At 39.0% G+C, this 23,413-nt stretch overlaps 1 protein-coding gene across 1 annotated transcript in view; it reads left to right on the forward strand.

The window, feature by feature from the left end:
- Positions 1–23,413, forward strand: part of Ano5 (anoctamin 5) — a 77,489-nt gene that overhangs the window by 12,321 nt on the left and 41,755 nt on the right. The window contains exons 4-6 of the mRNA XM_059276428.1: positions 5,135–5,248; positions 10,010–10,078; positions 21,882–22,166. Coding sequence (XP_059132411.1) covers positions 5,135–5,248; positions 10,010–10,078; positions 21,882–22,166 — 468 coding nt within the window. The remainder of the gene's footprint in view (positions 1–5,134; positions 5,249–10,009; positions 10,079–21,881; positions 22,167–23,413) is intronic.

Below are 23,413 nucleotides of genomic sequence, written 5' to 3' on the forward strand. Positions count from 1 at the left end.
CCGGTTACCACGCGAAGTGTATCTGTCTCCGTCAAGATTTTTTTAGACATATTCAAAGTTGGATGATTCAAGGTGCACTTGTACAGTCTGTGTAAGTGCAGGAGATTCCCAACATGCACAGCTATACCAGCCATGAACCCAGTACTGTGCATGGGACTAGGGAACAGAGGAAAGGGACTGTTTCTGGAACCCAGAAGGAGAAAATCAAGTACATGAGACGTTCTTGAATTTAAACATAGGAAGGTGAGGAGGGCTGGAAAAACGCATCCTGGTTTTCGGTTGGAGTATCATTGGGCTATTTTCTTTTTCTAAAATAAATGTAAAAATGTTTTTAAAATTCAGTTTCCCTTCTTTTTTCTTTACTGGCCTCTACCTTTTGTGTTCTCTTTAAGGAATATTTTCTTGCATCAATATAAGGGAAAGTTTCTCTGATTTTCTTCTGCAAAATAGCTTTTAGTTGTGTTTAGTCTATGGCCGCTTTTGGGTTAACTTTCATCACCTCAGAGATTATAAAGCTCACCATGCCACCCTAGGGTGTAGTGATATATTGTGTACCCTAATAAAACTTACCTGAAGATTAGAGAACAGAACAAGCCACTAGATTAAACATAGAGGCCAGGCACATACCTTTAATGCTAGCACTCAGGAGGCAGAGATCCATGTGGATCTCTGTGAGTTCAAAGCCACCCGGGACTACATGAGATTGACTCAGCCTAGGAGAGGAACAGAGCCAGGCAGTGGTGGCACACAACTTTAATCCCAATACTTGGGAGTCACATACCTTTAATCCTAACACTAAGAAGGAAGTGATATGGATGGGCAGAGAAAGGTATATAAGGCATGAGGAGACAGGAACTAAGGCTTTTGGCTGGAGGCCTTTTCAGGTTGAGGACTCATAGAGGTAAAATGTGGTAGTGGCTTATTCCTTTGTCTCTCTGATCTTTCAGCATTTAACCCAATATCTGGCTCCCGGCTTTTTATTATTAAAATACCTATTTAGATTTCACACTGCACCAGTGTCCTCATGTCTCTTAGTGAATCTATAGTCAATTCAGGGAAGTCAGCAGTGACTGACAATAATCCTCAAATCTCACAAAAGATGCCAAGAAAATCAGAGCACAGAGGGGAATAACTTCAGAGCAGCTGAAGAATGTAGTTTATGCAATGTCTGACATCCAGCATGCACCCATGAGTCCACAGCAGTAACCCTTCTATCTGCACACACAAAGGCTCATTAGTTCTCAGAAGAGCAATTTCACACTGTCTTAGGGTTTCTGTTGCTTCGATGGAACACCATGACTCAAAAGCAAGTTGAGAAAGAAAAGGTTTGTTTGGCTTATACTTCCATAATACTGTTCACCCTAGAAGGAAATCAGGACGGAACTCAAGCATGGCAGGAACCTGGAAGCAGGAGGAGACCATGAAGGGGTCTACTTACGGGCTTGTTCATTATGTCTTGCTCAGCCTGCTTTCTTATAGAACCCAGGACTACCAGCCTAGGCATGGCATCACCCACAATAGGCTGGGCCCTCCTCCCCATCAGTCACTAATTAAGAAAATGCCTTACAGGCATGCCTACAACCTGATCTTATAGAGGCATTTTCTCAACTGAGGTTTCCTCCTTTCGGATAACTCTAGCTTGGGTCAAGTTATCAAAAAACTACCCAGCACAGGCACCAGCCAGCACCAGCTGCTTAGGCCTCCACAGCCTTGAAGCAGATATTCTTTAATGATAATTTATGTGATTATTTATCTTTTCACTTTTATCAAATATAAGCAATGTGGGCCTTTGGATGTTATGGGTTTGATTTTTTTTTCAAGTTTTAGTTTTCTTCTCACAGCACTGAGGATTGAATACAGGGCCTGCTAGGTGAGCTTAACCAATGAGCTCTTTCAGACAGTGTCCATTCTCCCTTCTACCAACTTCAGGTAATTTCCTTGGTGTCTTAAATGATACCATGGTAATAAATGATTGAAGACAATTCATTATGTCAGTAGTTGAATGCTATTCCTTTTCACCTCAGTATTTGGGGAAGTCATAGAATGTTTAAAATTAAGCCCCATGCAATTTTTTTTTCTTTCTTAATCTCCTGGAGACAAAGTGTAGCTGTGTTCCCTGGGCTGGTTTGGAATGTCCAGTCCTCCTGCTTCAGGCCTGCTGGGATCATAGGTGTATATCACCATGCTGTACTGCTATGCAAATTTCCCACACTATGAGTCACCCAGAGTAATGTCAGAGTTTTGCTATATTTGTTGGTAGAAGCACATTTAACTGAATACATCACTTGGCGTTTCTGTTTAACACATTTTTGTTTATCATTTCTTTTCTCTCTCAGGTGAGTTCCAAACATATTTTAATAAAGAATTTGTACATTTACAACTTTTTCCTGTTCATTATTTTCATTCTTTTTCTTCCCATTTTTTTCCTTCCTTCCTGTTCACTTCCTCTGAGGTTGGACTTTAAATGTTGTAGACACATACTGAAGGTTTATGCTGTACCAGAGGTAGGATTGACAGCCCTGTAGTGTAGATAACGCTTAAGAGGTGAAAGGATTCACCAAGACACACATTAAGCAGAAGTGGAGCATTTATCGGCTTCCTTGTAGCACAGCAGCAGTGGGCAAGATGAGAGAGAAACTCGGGGACACGGGCTTTCTGAGGGGCAGCATCTTTGCAGGCATTCAGACTGTTTTAGTGTCATGATGATTTGGAATAATTAATGCTGGGGCTTGTTGTAGCTAGCAACACTTGGTGTTGAGGCAGAGTAGGTCTTGCTAAGTCAGAAACGTCTCAACTTGCTCTAGCCTGATGTTCACACTGTGAAACCAGGGCTTGCTATGATAAACTCTTTCCAGGTAGGTGGTAGCTGTAAGCAAACCCCTCCTATGAGGGAACAACAGCCTTACTCCAAGGCTGGAATGTCTCAACATAGTCATCCACTATAGAGCATAGCTTTATTCATGTGTGCCTGTGTGTTGGAATCTTGAAGCCCGAGTGGAAATGTGCTGACTCTCCGTTGGTTGCTTCACAGCCTGAGAAGAGATTCAATTTGTTCCTGAGGAGGCGTCTTATGGTAAAACAGTGTTGGCTGCTGATGCCTGTGCCTGAGTGTCTGTAGTAACAGCCTGGTGCTTTCTGAATTCTGAATTCAATTCCACGAATGCCGTAAACACGGGGTGGGGGTGTTGATCATTGATTCTCAGTTCCCAGGCAGTTGGCGTTTAACCATGGTGGTTCTCAATCTTTTCCATTTGATGAGCCCACTTCCTAAAAGCATATGTGCAAACACAGACAGTGTGAACAGCTTCAGAGGCTCAACAACCACCAGTTATGTAAATCATAGTAAGCTAGACCCTAACTGGGTACTGCTTTGTAGTAACTGGGCATCTCTAAGGACAAATAAACACACAAATATATATATTAAAATGTGTTCTTTATGACATGTTTTCAGCAAAATAAAAGCATGGTGTTTTTTAATAGCTTCCAGTTGTCTGTAACAAAATGAATGGATTTGTTTTTTCTGCTCCATCGAGTTCTAAACAATTTTTGTTAAGAATCTGAAGACTTGGGACTGGAGAGATGACTCAGTGTTTATGAGAACTGGCTGTTCTTCCAGAGGTCGTGGGTTTGAACCTCAGCAACACATGGTGGCTCACAGTCATCTGTAACTCCAGTCCTAAGGAAATCCTAGGGTTGGCTTTTCTGAACAATACGAACGCTCCTAAAATCATTAATGATGAACTAGAGAAGCATGGATATTATTTTGCTTTCTGACTTTGTTTTTTGATTATATGTGGACTAATAATGTCTCTCTTGTCAATTGGCTTCCATACATTTTGGTGAATTTTTATCAAATATGTTAATTTTATAATGATGCACGACAGGGCCAGTGAGTATTTTATTTAGTTTTCCTTTTTTAAGACTGACTTGCAGCCAAGGTATAGCAGGTTAATTTTTCTCAGTTTTTTTTTTCACATTCTTTTATGAAAGAGGAGAGGCTATAGATCTTTTTCTAGAGACAGGCAGAGAAATCACGCCTATCATTTGGATTACAGTATTCTGACTTAGTCTGTTCTCCCTAGATATTTCTGTTTCATTGTTCATTTCCCGACTCTTATCCTCATATGCCTTGAGAACCTCTTTCTCCCCCATCACAACCAGCAGCAACCCATAGGTAAATAGAATTACTGCGTTCACAGACCACAGATCAGGCACGAGGTTTCTGTCCTGTTTGTGGCCGGGCACCACTTGTCCCTTTTATGGGGACTCTCAGCTGGGCTGACAGGTGCAGCACAGGGGCTGCAGAAGATGCTCCCAGGCCAGCAGAGATACCTGCTGAGAAAAATCCAGGGATCTAGCTCCCATCCACCAGTTCCAAGAAGACCTCCCACCAACCATCGCATGATGCTCAGCCTCTCACAAGGGGCTGTCACTCAAAAGCACAAAGTATCCTACTTTTTATATGGATGGTGAGGAATACAAAATCAAATGTGGAATCTCTTTTGTTTCCCCTGAAATGCTCAGTAATGTTATTTTGTTTGTTTTATTTTGTTTTGCTATCATGAAAGGGAAGGAGTTCATGGGCTGGACATTATTAAAATGAGAAAATTCATAAAATCATAAAGAAAAGATGAATTGTAGCTCACTTGAGACATAGATGACAGATATTTGTAGGACTTAGCTATGGTGAGGCCGCTGGCCAGCTACCTGCTTCTGATTCTTAACTGCACCTTGGTTTTTTATTATGCCCTGGAAGAAGTGTATAAGAAATGCATTACTTAGTGAACTAATTGGTGTGGTGTTTCATTAAAACCACACATTTCTGTCTGAGCTTGCATTTTACTGTCAATGTATAAGTATATTCATTGTACATTTTGGCCTAATTGCAGCACTTTTGTGAGAGCATGTGGTTAATGTGTTTAAGCATGCGACTAATATGTTTCAGCCTTTCCTAAGTATGTATCATTTAACCCTCTTGGTGGAATTCTACGTTATAAAAGGGATCTGATCTCTGTTATGTTCTGTCTTGACTTGCTGTGTTAAGAGGGGGAAAGGGAAGTGGTGGCCGAAGTGCAGCCGCTTCCCTTCATGTTTTTGCCTTCATGTAAAGTCCTATCACTTATGTCTTCTACAGTTTCAAAGAAGTGAGCAAAGCAAAGACTCAATCTTCTTCAGAGATGGAATTAGGCAGATTGACTTTGTTCTTTCCTACGTAGAAGATCCAAAGAAAGACTCGGAGATAAAGGCAGTAAGTGCTTATGTGGGAGAAGCGGGAAGGAAGAGGAAGACCCTACAGAAAGAACCTACTGAGAAGCCACTGTGCATGCAATTCACGTTTGTTTCCTGAATGCTTTGGAGACAATGACGGCAGCAACTTCTTTCTCCTCCCCTGTCCTCCTCTTCTCTCTTCCCACTTCTCTTTCTAAGTGACTGATACCTATTTCATACACCTTGCTTTAGATATTAAGTGTGACCCCTCGCATAGAGGATTTATCCCTGAATCTAGTGCAGTGGTTCTCAACCTTCCTAATGCTGTGATCCTTTAATACAGTTCCTCATGTTGTGGTGACCCCCAGCCATACAATTATTACATTGCTGCTTCATAACTGTCCTTTGGCTAATGTTATGAGTTGTAATGTAAACATCTGATATGCAGGATATCTGGTATGTGACCCTCAAGAGGTTATGAACCACAGGTTAAGAACCACTGAGCTAGTATCTCCTTTTCATATGCAGTTTTCATCTTCAACGCGTATGGTCAACCGATCTAATGAAAAGATCGCTTTTGTGCTGAGCTCTAATCCTGACTTTACCACTAACTACTTTCTGAGTTTGTTTATTCTTTTTGCTTTCCTGCTTCTAAGCCCACAAGCATGTTGTCTTGTTCCTTGTTCCATGCCCAGGTCCTCAGAATGCTGGTAAGGTGTGATGGGTGCTTAGTATTTGAAATGATGGCTAAGAGACTTGATCTGCATGTGTAAGGATTTATATGTATGTATGTATGTGTGTGTGTGTGTGTGTGTGTGTGTGTGTGTGTGTGTGCACGCGCATGCAGGTATTTAGTTATATGCTGAAATGTCACCCAGATAACAACTTGAAAACTGAGTGTTATCCCCAGAACCTGAGCTTCCTTAGCTTTGTATCTTTCTACCCGATCCATCCACTAATGCCTCTGAAATTCACAGACAATGGCTATTTTTGTATTTTTTTATATTTTCTATGGATGATCCCTTCACACCTGGCCCTTCTTTGAGGATTTTCGCTTCTCACAACCATTCCTTTTCAATAGGGACAGTATAGGCTGAGTACCTCATTGACTTGATTCTTCCTCTTTGGTTTCTAAAATTGCTGAGTTCTGAGTCTCATCCAAGAGACTTCACTGCCGTTTACCCACCCCCAGGCCTTCCCTTTTTTCTGCCACTGTTACCTCTGGCTCACTATCACTCTCTCCTCCACCACTCCTTTCTGATGACCCATGAACACAGCACATGCATAAGTGTTTATATTGGCATTTGTCGTTTCTGTTCTTGAATGTCCTTTACCAATGATCTTAGCTTTTACTTAACCATCCATTCTCCTAAATTAGATCATTGCAAGTGGCTGTAACTCTGTAACTTTATTCCATTTGTCTGTTTAACCCACCTCTCGGATTGTTCTTGCCCATACCTTTTTTATCACACAGACCAGAAAAGATACTATAGTATATTGCCATGTTTTTTTCTTTTCTTCCTCCCTCCCTCCATCCCTTCATCTATCCATCTCTCCCTTGCTTCCCTCTTTCCTTCTGTAAATTTTCATTAGAATATGTTGGTTATGGAATGTGTGACATTCTCATACATGTGCATAACATGCTTCAATCATATTCACTCCGTCTGTTTCTTTCTCCTTTCCTCTTCCACATCTTTAATGTTCCCCCTTTTACTTTCACACCCCTCCCCAACTCTACAAGCCTTCTTAGTCCAGCTTTCTCCCCTTAACATGATGATCTCCAGTTTCAAACATATCCATGCAAATGTCATAATTTCATTCTTCTCCATTATGTATAGACCATTTTTCCTTGTCCACTCACTCATCTGTTATCTCAGTCAGTGTTGTTGTTGTGCAAAGACACCATGACCACAGCAACTCTTATAACGGAAAGCATTTAACTGGGGCTTGCTTATGTTCCAGATGCTTAGTCCATTGTCATCATGACAGGGAGCATGGCAGCATGCAGGCTGAATGGTGCTAAAGAAGTAGCTGAGAATTCTACATCTGGATCCACAGGCAGCAGGAAGACAGAGAGCTACTGGGCTTGGCTTAGGCTCTTGAAATCTCAAAGGCCACCCTCAGTGACACATTTCCTCCAACAAGGTCTCCTAATTCTTCTAAGTAGTGCCACTCCCTGCTGACTAAGCGTTCAAATATATGAGTCTGTGGGGGCCATTATTATTCAAAACACCACATCTGTTGATGAGCATGCAGGCTGACTCCATAATTTAGCTGATGTGACAGAGCTGCAGTAAGCAAGGTCCTGCAGGCATCTTCATAGTTACTTCTCTTTAGCCCTCTTATCTTCATCCAGCTTAAGTCTAATAATCAACAACTGTAATCACTCTACTATATGTGTCTTCATGTCCTTTCCTCCATATTATATTTATTTGCCAAAAACCACTTTAAGTAAAACCCTTAGTGTACTACATGCAAAGGTCCATGCACCCCAACCTCAATGTCCTATCTCCACATACAAAGCAATAGCCAAATCTCAGTTCTTGTCTTGCTTAACCAGTGTGTTAGTCAAGGTTTTCTAGAGTAGTAGCACTTACAGAATGAATCTCTCTTTAATTCATATATATATATATATATATGAAGGGTATTCTTAGAATCAGTTAGAGTCCTAGGACATTGATACCCTCTTCAGGCCTCCACAGCCACTATACTCACATGTACAAACACACACACACACACACACACACACACACACACACACACACACTATACAACTGAATTATGTAAAGAGATAACATATTATAAATTTCTTCCTGGCATAAGTCTATAGAAAGTGAATTATATGAAAATTGGACACATGCTATCATTCATTGTTCTTTTTTAAATCTGTATGAAGAAACCCTCTCACAGCTAAAATTTTTCCTCATCTAAAATTTCCATGCTTTTTTCACACATTTTCCTTCTCATGTGAATGGCTACCCTTGTGCATCTTCTATTACTCATTAAATCATAACCTTGCAACAATAAACATAAGTAGATTGATTGAAATATTTTTATCTTTAACCATAACATTCTAAGCCTTAGTTTTCTCTTGGTATTGATTAACTTTACAGCTATGTAAATTTATGATTATATGAGTGCATAATTGATAAAACATCACTGATGTATTACAAAATATGACCAGAAAAATTTTAACATAAGTAGCATGCCTATCATAAATGCATTGATTGATGGGGTACACGGACTTGCCATTGTTTTCTTCGTTTATGTATGAATAAAATCATTCCTAGAATCAAAGGGTTCAGGTTCAAATATGTTCTTTTGTTCTTATACATCATGGTGCAAAAGAAGGTGATTTGGATCAATAGGCTGGGATTACTGAATTATAGATTTCTTGAAACCCCTGAGTTTTGTGCAAGTATTTAAAAAAGGTGGATGGAGAGGTGGCTCCGTAGTTAAGAGCATTGACTACTCTTGCAGAAACCTTTGATGTGGTTCCCAGCACATGCATGAAGGCTCAGGACTGTCCATAACTTCAGTTCCAGGAGGTCAAATGTCCTCTTCTGTCCTCTTTAGGCACTTCACATGTATGGTGTACAGACATACATGCAGGCAAGACACTCATACACATAGAATAAAAGTCAATAAAACCTTTTAACCAATCTAGAACAATCTCATTACTTACAAAGCTTTAATGTTTAAAATAATCCTTAATGAGCTGGTGTTCACTCACACTTCTGCCATCAGTCCTGTTGAACTCTGAAGGGGGGCAATGCTCTAAGCTACAAAAGCCCGTGTCTTTGCAACTCAAGATTCAGTCACTCTGTTGGTGCTGGATATAGCATTTTAAATTACTCTCCATGCCTACTGTTTTTTTTTTAATTTTTTAAAGAAATGTATTTAAGTAAAGATAGCTGAAGAGGGAGGGTTTTCAGACATAGGCCCCTTCATACTAACACTGGAAGGGGAAAGGACATACTAAAGTGATTCCTTATAAAGTTCGCCAGAACCTCAATGTAAAAGAGGAACCTATTGCTCATAAATGAGTCAGAACATCCTAATGAAGCTTTTCAAATTTCAGTCTTTCTGAAAATGTTCACACTTCAATCACAGTGGAGGCTGGAAGCTTTACTCATCAATGCTTTGTCTAACTCCTACAGCAATTATTATTTGCAAGCCATGACCTGTAGTGAATCTTACCCTTTCTTTCTCTAAGTGAAAGCCCTCTTGCTGCTCAAGAGCAAAGGCCGCTGCAATGAGATTATTGCCTATAGTGACATTAGAATAATTGATTTGAGGATCGCTGGTTTTTGTAATATTGAGTCCTTACCAGCTAGGAGCCTTTGTGTCTCTGTCCCCAAAAGGCTTCTCATACTTTCAAATCACTCAGTTAAATTTTGTGTGTATCTTCAAATAGCGCCTGTGAATCTTAGAGATTGTTCCTATTTTGTATTTCCAGAGTTTTGTCAATTATGGTATAGGTCAAAATCAGCCCATGGCCTGAAGGTAGGGATGTTTTGTAGGGTATTTTTACGTACAACCATGGAAGGTCCTAGAACCCTCTGGAAGCACAGCCTTGAGTCTGCCTAGCCTTAAATAAACCATCACCAAGGTTAGCCAGGCATGCCAGCTAACATAGAGTGTTGGACTGTCACTGTGCACTAACACAGAGAATTGCTCTGGCACTAAGAACAAATCCAAAGGGTTGGCCTGGCATTTCCAGCTACCACAAAGGGTCAGGTTGGTGCTGTCCACTGATACAGAGCACCTGCATCACCCTTTCCATTTGTTTTTGCCATAGGAGAGAAGACGGGAATTTCATCTAAATCTCAGGAAAACAGGTCTTGAGTTGGAAATTGAAGACAAAATGGTAACTATATTTGATAAATTATGCAAGCTTCTTATTTTAAGTGTGTCTTTCTTTTATTCATGTATTTGGCCATCTAGATGATGGGTTTGGAATAACACATGAATCTTTTGGCTACAGAAATGTGCATAGAGACAAGAAGACCTGCATTGTCACAGGTCAGTAGTCAGTGAGGTGAAGTTTCAGTGAAACTTTTGAAAAGTGAGTAGGAGCATAGGAAGTTGTAGAATGACCAGTCTGCAAAGTGCTTGCCATATGAGCATGGATACCCAAGTTTCACCCGAAATCATATACAAATCTGGATGTGGTAATAGGTACTTATAAAGCCAATAATGGGCAAAAGAAAGTGGGTCCCTGGGACATACTGTCCATCAAGTCTACCCTCATTGGTGAGCCCCCGACCCAGTGAAAGATCCTGTCTCAAAGCAAACAAACAAGGTGGATGGCTTCTAAGGAACTACACCTAGTATTGACTTCAGCCACCCACACCCACACACTACATATGCAACATCAGACAGACAGACAGACACACACACACACGTTTTCTACCTGGTACAGAAAGGTGAAGCACTTTGTTTACATAGCTGTCTTCCCTTGAAGCTGCCTGTTACATTCTACACTGAACCTGGCTGTCTTGCAGGGTAACCCACTATTTAACCCATGATACTCTGTTCATGAATAGGTTACATTAGTTTATTCTTTAGCCCATTCATGTTCATTTACTTTAAAGTTGCCATTAAAGCCCTACTTAAGATCATATTCCATCTGCAACTCTTCTGATATCCTCTAACTTTGATTTTATTTTCTAATAATTTTTTTCTCATCAGTTTTGAACCAATAAACATGTGAAATATAATACAATCTGTAACTTATTTTCCCATGTAGTGGACCTTCAGGTGGGCTATATGCAGTAACTGTGTAAGAAGAGTGAAAATATCTAACAGCGTGCATATGATACAACATAATATATATTAATAATCTCATATAATCATCTAAACAAAATCCTGAGCTCAAGCTCATTATAGTGTTCAGAATTATGCATATAGCTGTAAAATTATTAATTTTTTTTTTGGTTTTTTTGAGACAGGGTTTCTCTGTGTAACAGCCCTACCTGTCCCAGAACTCACTCTGTATACCAGGCTGGCCTTGAACTCACAGAGTAAAATGATTTATTTACCGTTTATTAGCAAACAACATCTATGCTCAAATATTAAAGAACAAAAGGGGAACCTGAGCCAAATCACAAGCCACTGCTAAAACCCACCATGGCTTGCTCCTAGCTTGAAAGGGCTGCCTCTTCCTCAGTCATGTCCATCCCCAATGAAAACCCCATCTCTTGGATCAAAACACTCCTCTCAATTGGCTAACAGACAGGTGACAGAATTCCCATAACACTTCCCCCTTTTGTCTAATTAAGAAGGAAAGGTTCTAACTCTAATATAGTAAAACTATATACAATAAGCATTATTATTTCCAGGTGGTGGTGGCACATGACTTTAATCCCAGCACTCAGGAGGCAGAAACAAGTGGATTTCTGTGCATTTCAGGCCAGCCTAGTCTACAGAGTGAGTTCCAGGACAGACTCCAAAGCTACAGAGAAAAAACAAAGAATTATTATCAAGTATTGTCCAAATAGAAAGGAAATGTAATAACCTTAATAAAAATGAAACTACATACAAGAGCAATTATCAAGTAAGAAATACATTCTCAATGTCTAGTCCATAAGTAATTGGTAAATTTATAGTGATTACTCCATTAGCTGTCCTTTCCTGAAGAGTTCAAAGTTTTATACCTAATATGCCTTTTGCCAAGATTTGGGAGAACTGTAACTATAACTGCCTAGTCTTCAACTCCATCAAAGACCTGCGAAGGAACTAGTACTACCTGAGTAAGCAAGAAGTGCAAGCAAGCGACTTCCAAATAAATGTGAGAAATGACAGAAACAGTTGGCTACCTGGACAGTCACCCAAGTTTCCTCTGCAACATTGTGGCATCCATCTTTGGCCTACAGGCCTAAAATATGTGACAGACTCTTTTCAGAAGCAGGAAATTTTGAAGGAACCTGAAATTTTGTACTAACCTGTCTGGCAAAGTTCAACAGTCAACTTTCTTTGTGTCCTGCTTGCCCAGTTTGGACAGAGTACTGTCAACAGTCGAGGCAAGGGCAGTTTCTTGCCCTACTGGCTAGCTTATGCCACAAAGAAAGCAAACTCCATATTGGAGTTTCCTCAATGCCCATTGTTCTCTTTAGAAGTAGATCAGTGCAAAAAAAAAAAAAAAAAAAAAAAAAAAAAAAAAAAAAAAAAGTAGATCAGTGCTGCCAGGAGCAGATGTCTCATGTGGAGAAAAGTCTAAGTTATTAAAACATTTTAAATGCCATATTCTGTAGGTCTTTGAAGTGTTTGAAGATTACCTATTTACCTGAAATATATCTCTCTATATCTAGAAAACATAACTAACATGACTATAAGTTTGATAGTTATGGGTATTAGCCTGTATTTCTTTATTAGCCTAAGTAGCTTTTAAGGACTAAAACTTCATATTGCATAAGTAAACAAGCTGTACAGTTAATACCTTAAGCAAAAATAGAAACAGACATACAGCATAAGGACAATAACCTCAAGTTTGTAACAATATACAAAAATATCTTCAACAGAAGTAAAAACATACATACAGTATAACAAAAATGACCTTAAATTTGTATTAATATACAAAAATATCTTAAACAGAAGTAGAAACCTATATACAGTATAACAAAAATAAACTTAAATTTGTATCAATATACAAAAATCAATACCAATGCAAATTATTTAAGACTAGTAGTTGCTTTTTTAGTTTGAAAGTAGATTCAATAATCTATCTTTTTATCCTATCATATCTATCACCCCCTTTTTTGTCCATACCAAATAACAACTTGTAACCAACTCCCCCGACCCCTGACATGATAACAAATATCCATAACACAATGAAAGACCAAAAACCACCCAGCCAAGGTCTTGGGAATGTGGGTGTCATGTTCTTAAAATTACTTCCTGCTATCTGGGGAGGTGACAGCATCTCTAGGGGACCCTGAAAAAAATGAAACAATGGTCATGTCCTGGGAGAGCTACCTGTATCATTTGTTGCCAGTCTCTGAGTAATGGAAAAGTGTAGAGCTTATCTGAAGTCCTAGCTGGAGTAGTGCAAGAGGGTGGACCATCTCAGCTAGCCACCTTGGAATTATTCTCAGCAGTTTGTAGTCCAAAGCCGATCATTGAGTGGTTTATCAGCATAGTGGTATTATCACAATCTAAGTAGAATTGTTGTTGTGGGGTACCATCATCTTTATGGAGACTTTGGAGATCATTGTTATGAATGTTTATTCTTCACTGTAGAAAACATAAGCATATTAAACATCATATGCTGTAAATCTTAGAGAGGTTAAAGTACCATGATCCATTAAATACATTTGGGATATCTAGGCTTAATTCCTAAATATCTGTTTAAACTTAAGTCTGAAATCATGTACAGGAAGCTACATGAAGCCTAAGGTTAGAATTAGTTAGTACTTCATAATATCATTAATATCAAAACAGAAAATTTAAATTTTGAGATAGTACTTATACCTTAAGAAAAGTTTTAAAGAGTCAAAATAAGTCAGAGGGTTATGAGATTAGTGAAAATATAATAGTCTCTAGATTTTGGTTTTCTTCTGTCCCATATCAGGTGGCTCTTCTGATATGAGACGGGCTTTGAATTCTCTTTTAATAAACATTCTTGGGTTTAGAGAAGAAGAGAGCCACACTCCAACTCCAAAGCCAGCTTTAGTTTTTAATTGAGTCAAGACTAAGTGAAGACTACCTGTTTAACATGTCTGTAGAGCAAAAACATACATTTTGAAAGGTTTATGGAATTTACCCTGTAGGAAATATTCTATACCATTAAGTCAGATTACTCCTTTTCTTGGTAATTTTTTCTGGATGGTTCTCCCTTCCTTTTTTGATGCTTCATTTGTCCAAAGGAATCTTTAGATTCCTCAGTTAGATGTTTTTATTTTCCAGGAAATAAAAAAACAAAACCCTGTCCTGACCCTAATTTGGTGAGTTTTCCCACTTATCAGGTTGAATCATCACATCAGTTGATGAACTATCATCTCTCCTAATCAAGAGGTCTCTCCTGTTTGAATCTAATCTTTAGCAACTTTGATGGTATCCATAGCTTTTCTTCTCCTGTGGAAATAAAAGCAAAACCTCTTCCTCAATACAATACATATCCTGGTTTCCATTCTGAGGTCAAACTTTTTTTACACATCAAAATACCCACTCCCTCTTTTTTTTCTTTATTAAAAATTTTTTATTCATTTTACATACCAACCACAGATTCCCCCCTCTTCCTGTTCCTCCTCATCTTCCCCCCAACCATCCCCAATTCCCTCCTCTGAAAAGGTAAGGCCTCCCATGGGGAGTCAGTAAAGTCTGGTACATTCCACTGAGGCAGGTCCAAGCCCCTCCCCCTGCATCAAGGCTGTGCAAGGTGTTACACCATAGGTAATGGTCTCCAAAAAGCCAGCTCATGCACCAGGAATGGATCCTGATCCTACTACCAGGGTGCCACTTAAGCAGACCAAGCTATACAACTGTCTTGGTTATGCAGAGTCCCATGGAGGCTCCACAGCTTTGGTCTAAAATTCATGAGTTCCCTTTAGTTTGGTTCGATTGTCTCTATAGGTTTTCCCATCATGATCTTGATGCTCCTTGCTCAGATAATCCCTCTTCCCTCTCTTCGACTGGATTCCTGGAGCTTGGTCTGGTGCTTGGCTGTAGATCTCTGTACCTGCTTCCATCAGTTATTGGATGAAGGCTCTATAATGACAGTCAGGGTATTCACCAATCTGATTACCGGGTTAAGCCAGCTCAGGCACCCTTTCCACTATTGCTAGCAGTCTAAGCTAGGATCATCCTTGTGGATTCCTGGGAACTTCTCTAGCACCAGGTTTCTCCCTATCCCTGTGATGTCTCCCTCTATCAAGATATCTCTTTCATGGCTCTCCCACTCTGTTTCTGTTCCAGCTTGGCCATCCCATTCCCTTATGCTCTCATCCCCCATCCCCTAGCCTCTATTGTTCCCTCACCCCCAGTTTACTCACAAGATCTATTTCCCCTTCCCAGGGCAATCCATGCAACACTCTTAGGGTCCTCCTTGTTAGCTAGCTTCTCTGGAGCTGTGGGTTGCAGTCTGATTGTCCTTTGCTTTATATCTAGTATTCACTTATAAGTGAGTATACACCATGTTTGTCTTTCTGAGTCTGGGTTGCCTCACTCAGGATATTTTCTAGTTCCATCCATTTGTCTGCAAATTTCAAGATGTCATTATTTTTTACTGCTGAGTAGTACTCCATTGTGTATATGTACCACATTTTCTTTATCCATTCTTCAGTTGAGGGGCATCTAGGTTGTTTCCAGGTTCTGGCATTACAAATAATGCTGCTATGAACATAGTTGAGCAAGACATTTTTAAAGTGTACTGGGTGATTTAGTTCAGTGGTGTTTTTCTATTATCCAATGTCTCTCTGTAGCTGTTGTTCCCCTTTCATTAGCATTTAAAACATTTAAAGTCAATATGGTATTGTGCAATCTATCTCTGGGGGTCGTTATTACCCCTTTGTGTTTATTAAGCATTTCTTTTAAAGTGTGATTAGATCTTTCTATAACTGCTTGTACTGTAGGATTGTGTAGTATACCTGTAATATGTTTTATGTTATAATATGCAAAAACTGTTTTATTTTACTAGAGACATATGCTGGAGCATTGTCAGTCTTAATTTGTACAGGTATTCCCATGATGGCCAGAACTTCTAATAGATGTGTGATTATATAATCAGCCTTTTCAGAACTCAAAGAAGTTGCCCATTGAAATCCTGAATCTATATTTATGGTATGATGTACATATTTTAATTTTCCAAACTCTGCAAAATGAAACACATCCATTTGCCAAATTTCATTTCTTTGAGTAGTCTTTGGGATAATCCTGCAGACAATGGAGTTTGATTATATAAAGAACAAATAAGGCATTTTGTTTTAATTTCCTTGGCTTGTTGCCAAGTGATATAAAATTCCTTTTACAAACCCTTGTTATTAACATGGTGCTTCTTATGAAGTTCTGAGGCTTCCAGCACATTTCCTACTAATAACTGATCAGTTTCATCATTACCTTGTGCTAGAGGGCCTGGTAGACCCATATGGGATCTGATACGGGCTATGTATGTATGATTCTTATTCCTGACTATTTCCTGTAATTGTATAAATAGTGAAGTTAATTCTGAATTATCAGGAATAAGTTTAGTGGTTTCAATATGTAAAATAATTCTTTCTGCATATTGAGAGTCAGTAACCATATTAAAAGGTTCTGAAAACATCTAATAATACCATGAGAATAGCACTTTTGAACAGAATTATAGGGCTTTGAGCCACTTTACTTAAATATCCTGATTTATAACCTGTCTTTCCTGATTTACTTACATCAGTATAGAATGTTAAGGCTCTAGATATTGGTGTTTCCTGTACAATCTGAGGAATGACCAAGCTGGTTCTTTTTATAAATTGAAGTCTCTTGCCTTGGGGATATTTGTTGTTCATCTCTCCCAAAAAAATCACTGAAAGCTTTTTGCCAATGTTCATTTTCTGTCCATAAAGAGGAAATTTCAGCATTAGTAAAAGGTACTACAAATTCTGTTGGGTCCATTCCTGTTAATTAATGAAGTCTCAATTTTCCTTTCAGAATCAGTTCAGAAACCTTTTCTACACAGGTCTTTAATTTTTTTGCTCTGTTTGTGTGGCAGGAATATCCATTCCAGAATATTATCATCTCTCTGCATAAGAATTCCAGTAGGAGAATGGGTAGAAGGTAGAATGACTAGGATATAATCAAGCTCTGGGTCCAAACAATCCACAAGGGCATCCTGTAATTTTTTTCTCTACCAGAACCAATTCTCTCTCAGCTTCAGCTGATAATTTTTCTTGAACTATTTAAGTTCTTGACACCTTGTAAGGTTTGAAATAAATTACTTATCTCTTGAGTTGTTAATCCAATTGTGGGCCATAGCCAGTTAAGTCTCCTAGTAATTTTTGAAAGAGTCCACAATTGATCATTCCTGATTTGTATCTTTTGTGGTTACATTTTTTGTAAACCTATTTTATATCCTAGGTAATTAATAGAATCTCTTCTTTGTATTTTTTCAGGAACAATTTGTAATCCCCACTAAGGCAGTATTTTCTTTACTTCCTTAAACATTTCTTCTAAGGTATCTACATTTGAATCAGTTAGTAAGATATTGTCCATATAATGATATATTATGGATTGAGGAAATTGTTTATGAATTATTTCCAATGGCTGCTGTACAAAATATTGGCACAGGATGGCGCTGTTTATCATCCCTTGTGGCAGAACTTTTCACTGATACATTTTAACAGGCTGAGAATTATTATAAGTAGGCACCATGAAGGCAAAATTTCTCTGTCCTGTTCTTGTAAAGGTATAGTAAAGAAACAATCCTTTAAATCACTCACTATAATATCTTTTAGGTAATAGAGAAGGCAGGGAACTCCAGGTTGTAGAGAGTCCATCAGCTGAATTAATTTATTTATGGCTCTCAAATCTGTTAACATTCTCCATTTTCCAGATTTCTTTTTAATGAAAAATATAGGAGAATTCCAAGGACTGGTCAGTTCTTCAATATGCTGAGCATTTAGCTGTTCCTGTACCAGCTGTTCTAATACCTGTAATTTTTCTGATATCAAAGAACATTGTTCTACCCAGACATTTTTATCAATTAACCATTTTAAAGGTAGAGCTGTTGGCACCTTTGAGAGGTTCACCAGCTGTTGGGTACTGTTTATGTACAACTTGATCAGTCTGTGACCACTCTAGAGAATAACTTTTAACATTTCTCCCTGAAGCATTCTCTATTTTATGGTTTGATTCTGACATTGGAGGAATGTTGATCTGTGTTTTCCATTGCTGTAATAAATCATGTCCCCATAAGTTCATTGCTATTTGGCCACATGTGGTTTTGATTTTCTTCTCTGTCCTTCAGGCCCTATGCATTTGATACATCTTGTGCTTTGTTTCACCTGAGATAAAGTTCCAATCTCTAGAAGCTGAAAATTTATCAACTGAAGAGGCCAATTTGTATGCCAAGATTTTGATGCCATTATAGTTACATCTGCCCCTGTGTCTACCAGTCCCACGATTTTAATGCCATTTATCTGTATTAACTTTGGTCTTTGATCCTTTATAGAAATTTGCCAAAATATTTTGTTTTATGATTTCTCCTGAAATTTTTGTTTTATTTTCTAAGCTATTTTGTCATCCAGAACAGTATTTTTTTTTTAACAATAGGTCCTTTAATTGCTCTGTGGAGTTTCTCCCATGGTAACAGGCAATGATTGAACCAAATTTGACACAGGGGCCTGTGAGAGGCCCTCAAGGCATTTCCTGATAGCAAAAGTATACCTTGTCTGTCCCTTGTTGATCTGCATTCATTGGTCCAATGTTAGCCTTTGCTGAAACTTCTGCATACTCAGGAAGGCTGGGGCCTTCTGTTTGCATTCTGTCTAGAAAAAAAAAATATTGTTTCTAGGAATTCCCAGCCTACAATCCCTTTTTAGATGACCTTGTTTACCACAATTAAAACATTTGACATTTTGATTTTTCTTCAAGTCTTTGGAAATCACCTCTCGTATCCAAGAATCATCATGGTTATTATATTCAATAGTGACTATATATTTCAGATCCATTACTCTATGAGTACTGATCTTACCTTTAGAGTCCCAATTACCCATTTGCATTGTGAATTAGCATTTTCAAAAGCCAAAGATTCAATTAATATTTGTCTAACTTCTAAATGTGATATCATTCTACTACAGCTGGAGTCAATCTTTGCAAAAATTCAGTGAAGGCTTCTTTTTTGTCTTTTATAGTTTTAGTAAATGTCTCAGTCCTCTTTCCTGATTCTTGAATCTTGTTCCAAGCATTCAAAGCTATTGTACAGCATAGGGCCAAGGTATGATCATCAAATGTAACCCGTCTTTCCACATCAGCATAATGGCCCTCACCAAGGATTTCATCTTGGGAAATCTCATAACATCTAACCATATCTTGCTGTTCAGTGGCCCTAGCTTCATCTCTCCACCAGGTAGTCCACTATAACTGGGGATCAGATTCCAACACAGTTGTGACTAAATCTTTTTAGTCTTGCAGAATAATTCTGTTCCAATGGGCCCATGAATTTAACATCTGCTTCACAAAAGGTGAATACATATCATATGAAACTGTTGCTTCCTTAAATCTCTTCAAATCTAACATTTCTATAGGATCCCAGTTAAGTTCTGAATAGCCATGGGGATGCCTATAACTGGTGGTCATTCTTGAATGGTAATTGGATAAATTAAGGTTGGTTTTCTAGTAACCTTGGGCTGTTCTTTTCTAACATCATAAGGTAATGGTGAGGTTGGTTCTCCTCTAAATTCTTCTGTCTGTGTCTGAATATTTTTTCTTTTCTTTTCTTTTCTTTTTTTTTCTTTTTTTTTTTTTTTGGTTTTTTGAGACAGTTCTGGTGTGTGTCCTCGATCTCACTCTGTAGACCACACTGGCCTTGAACTCACAGAGATCCACCTGGCTCTGCCTCCCAAGTGCTGGGATTAAAGGCATGCACCACCATCACCCAGCATGTCTGAATAATTTTACTATCTATTTTAATAAATTTTTCTAAGGCTTATAAGTCAAATGGTATTATTTTCTTCAGTGATTATTTGTAAGGCTTGCATATTATCAGTAGTAGCCTTTTTAAGGCTATTATCTTTTGAATAGTAAGTTTTTCTAAGGTTTGCATATTATCAGTCACCTTTTTATTCTCTACATCAGTAAATATTTCTAAAGCTTATATTATCTTATTAGTCAAAATTGTATTATTCTCTTTAGTAATTATTTGTAGGGTTTGCATATTATCAGTAGCCTTTTCTAAGGCTTGTATCTTATCAGTCAATTTATCATATTTGGCACAGTTATCAAAACATTTTTAAGGATAAAATATGAATTACCAGACTGATAATAATTATGACCAACATTGTATCGATCCCAGCTAAGTGGTTTATCTCCTCATTTAGTTTTTCTATTTATATCACATCCATAGTAACAGTGAACAGGGTCCTAAATTCCCTGCATTATGATATTTCCAATTTTTAACAAGTTAATTTTTAACAAGTCAATTTTTAACAATCTTAAAGTTTTAAGATTGTCCTTTCCCCTCTTATTTTTTAATTGTTATTTATTTATTTAAATTAATTAATTTATTTAATAGCCTACTTTACCATTTAAAAATTCCCAAGTGTCTCACCAGTTCCCAGTCCTCAGAAGACTGGGTAGCAGAGATGGAGTGATGATGTTTGACCAGCAGGTGGAGCCTGTGCGGCACCAAGGTAGCTCAGGCTCAGCAGGCTGAGTGAACGCTGAAGGTGGCTGGACCAGACTCTGTCCCAGTGCTTGTGTGGAATAGAACCCGTATGCGGGGGGCAAATACACCAGCACCTGTGCATGCTGAGCATAGCACCTATGGTGGGTGAGGGCAGCAGCACACCAAGCGATTGCACAAAGCAACAGGACCAGGACCTGCTCCAGCACCTGTGCATGCCCTGCAGAACCTGTATGGGGTAGCAGCGGTGAGCTAGGAGTCCGCATCTGAGAAAACAGGAACGCTGGAAGGCAAGGTGGGGTGTGCACCCTCCACTGGACAGCAAAGCAGCCGTTCGGGAAGGCAGGGGTGGCGGAACAATGATCACCCTCCACCATACCACCCAGCATCCAAGCGTGAAGGACACAGTTTTGAATTTTCTTGCGAGGCCGTGTTGGGTACCAGATGCAAAATGATTTCTTTACATGTATTGACAAACAAAATCCATGCACAAATATTAAAGAACAAAAAGAGGGACCTGAGCCGAGTCACAAGCCACCTCTAGCACCCGCTGTCGCTCGCTGGAAAGGACCACCTCTTCCCTCAGTCACGTCCATACTCAATGAAAACCCCACTTCTTGGACCAAACGCCCCTCCCAATTGGCCCTCGGGACCGGTGACAGAATTCCCGTAACTTATAGCTGTGAATCAATCTAGTGCCGAGTAAACTAGTCACACTGAAGTATATTTGAGATGACATTGAGCATATTCATGATAGTATAGCCATAGACCTGAAGTATATTTCATAGAAAATTCTCTCAGTCTCCATGTGTCTCTGTGACTCTCCCTGTGCTATGCATATATACACATGCATATAATGTATATATGTTTATTCCTATGTTACCACATGTCTTAGTTTCTTTTCTTTTGCTGTGATAAGATGTCATGGCCAAGGCAACTTATAAAAGAAAGTTTATTAGAGGCCAATATTTTAGACAGTAAGAATATATGATGGAGGAGCATGTTGTGGAGGCAGGAACAGCTGAGAAATTCTATCTTGATGCACAAGTAGAGGGCAGAGAGTAAGACACTGGACCTGGAGTATGCTTTTGAAACTTCAAAGCTCTCCCCCAGCGACACACCTCCTCCAACAAAGCCACATCTCCTAATCCTTCCCAAATAATTCCACTAAATAGGGGCAAAGCACTCAAACATATGAGCCTAGGGAGGCCATTCTCCTTCAAACCACTATAGTACACATACACAAACATCGTAGAGGAATCTCATTTCCTAAAAACTTTGCTGAAAATTGATTAAACTGAAAATTTTGAGATTTGTTTCTTTAATTTTTAACTTTCATTCGGTCTCTATTTTTATGCAGGACTCTGAAGATGGAAAAACCTTCTTTGTGAAGATCCACGCCCCATGGGAGGTCCTAGTCACTTATGCTGAAGTACTGGGAATCAGGATGCCTATTAAGTGGAGTGACAACCGGCAGCCAAAGTACCCACCCCTGAGTTACATGCTTGGACCTGTGAAGCTCCCAGCCACTGTGAAGTATCCTCACCGTGACTATTTCACTGCTCAGTTCAGCAGATACCGTCAGGATCTCTTCCTCATCGAAGACCAGGCTACTTTCTTTCCATCCTCAACGAGAAACAGAATTGTAAGTAGTAAAGGCCTTAGGTACCTCTCCATGTGTGGTGTGTAAACTCTGAGCTTTTGTGCTTGTACAGGCTCAATAATAAGGTTTTCCTAGGCATGGCATAATATAATCATCTGATAGCACTATGCAGGGCTGAAAGCCTGTTAGGTCCAGTTTTAACTTGATAAGATCCCTATCTCTCAAATATTGTTTAAGAGTAAGCAATTGATTGTAGGTACAACAGTGAAGGGGGCATTATGTCACCCCAGAGCAGCCCAAGGGTTTGTCATTGTAAACTGATCTCATGATCTTAAAATGAGATTTTATAAGTTTAAAGTCAGAAAATGTTGATCACTTTAATTTAGTCTGAATATTCTAAGTTCTTTATATGTAGATAGGCTTCAAGGAGCCTCAGACATTTTCTCTTCTATGAAAATCGTCTTCAGCCCTGTCAGCAATATTTCTTCTCCCTCTGTAGGCCTAGGTCTTGTAAACTGCTGACTGAAAGCCCCACACGCTGCTGTTGCCTTATGTTAGGTGGAGATCACACACATTTATGTTACCCTGAGAATTAAGTGAATGAATCTGGAGAAAGTTTGGACAGCAGTTAACACACAGCAAGTGTTCAGTGAGGAGTAGCTGTCACGGTCATTAATCACCTGACTTCAGAAGAAAAAAATGTGGTCCCGTGTTGTTCTTGTACTTTATATCGTGTGTGTGTGTGTGTGTGTGTGTGTGTGTGTGTGTGTGTTTTAATTGCACCATTTGATTTCCAACCACTACAGACCTGTTCCCCCTTGAGACCACACATTCTCCCTGTGTAAGTAGAAAAGATGACTCATTCCACTCTCTTCCCAGTTCTTAAACAAATATTTTTATTTAAATTCACAGAGATATCAAACAAGGTATAGCTCCTAGAATTTTGGTACAATACAAATTGAATATGAAGGGAAAAAATTCTCTCTTTTCCCACCAGGATTAAAAGATAAAGACCAACACTTCAAAGCAGCACCTTTCGGGGAATAAAGAGGCCCTGCTGTTGTATCAGAAGGCCTGTTTTCAAGCCAGAATGCTGCTGTTTCCTAAATAAGATAACTTCTCTGGAAGCAGAGATCCCACTACTGTCCTGTGCTGTACTGAAAGTTTAGTCAATGACGTGTTCCCTAAATATTTGCTGATAAGAACTGAGGATGCTACTCATTGGCAGAGTGCCAGCCTATTGTATACAAAGCACTGGATTTAGGCTTCATCCCACGTTCCAAAAAGAT

This window comes from Peromyscus eremicus, chromosome 1, assembly GCF_949786415.1.
Source record: "Peromyscus eremicus chromosome 1, PerEre_H2_v1, whole genome shotgun sequence".
Lineage (NCBI taxonomy): Eukaryota > Metazoa > Chordata > Mammalia > Rodentia > Cricetidae > Peromyscus > Peromyscus eremicus.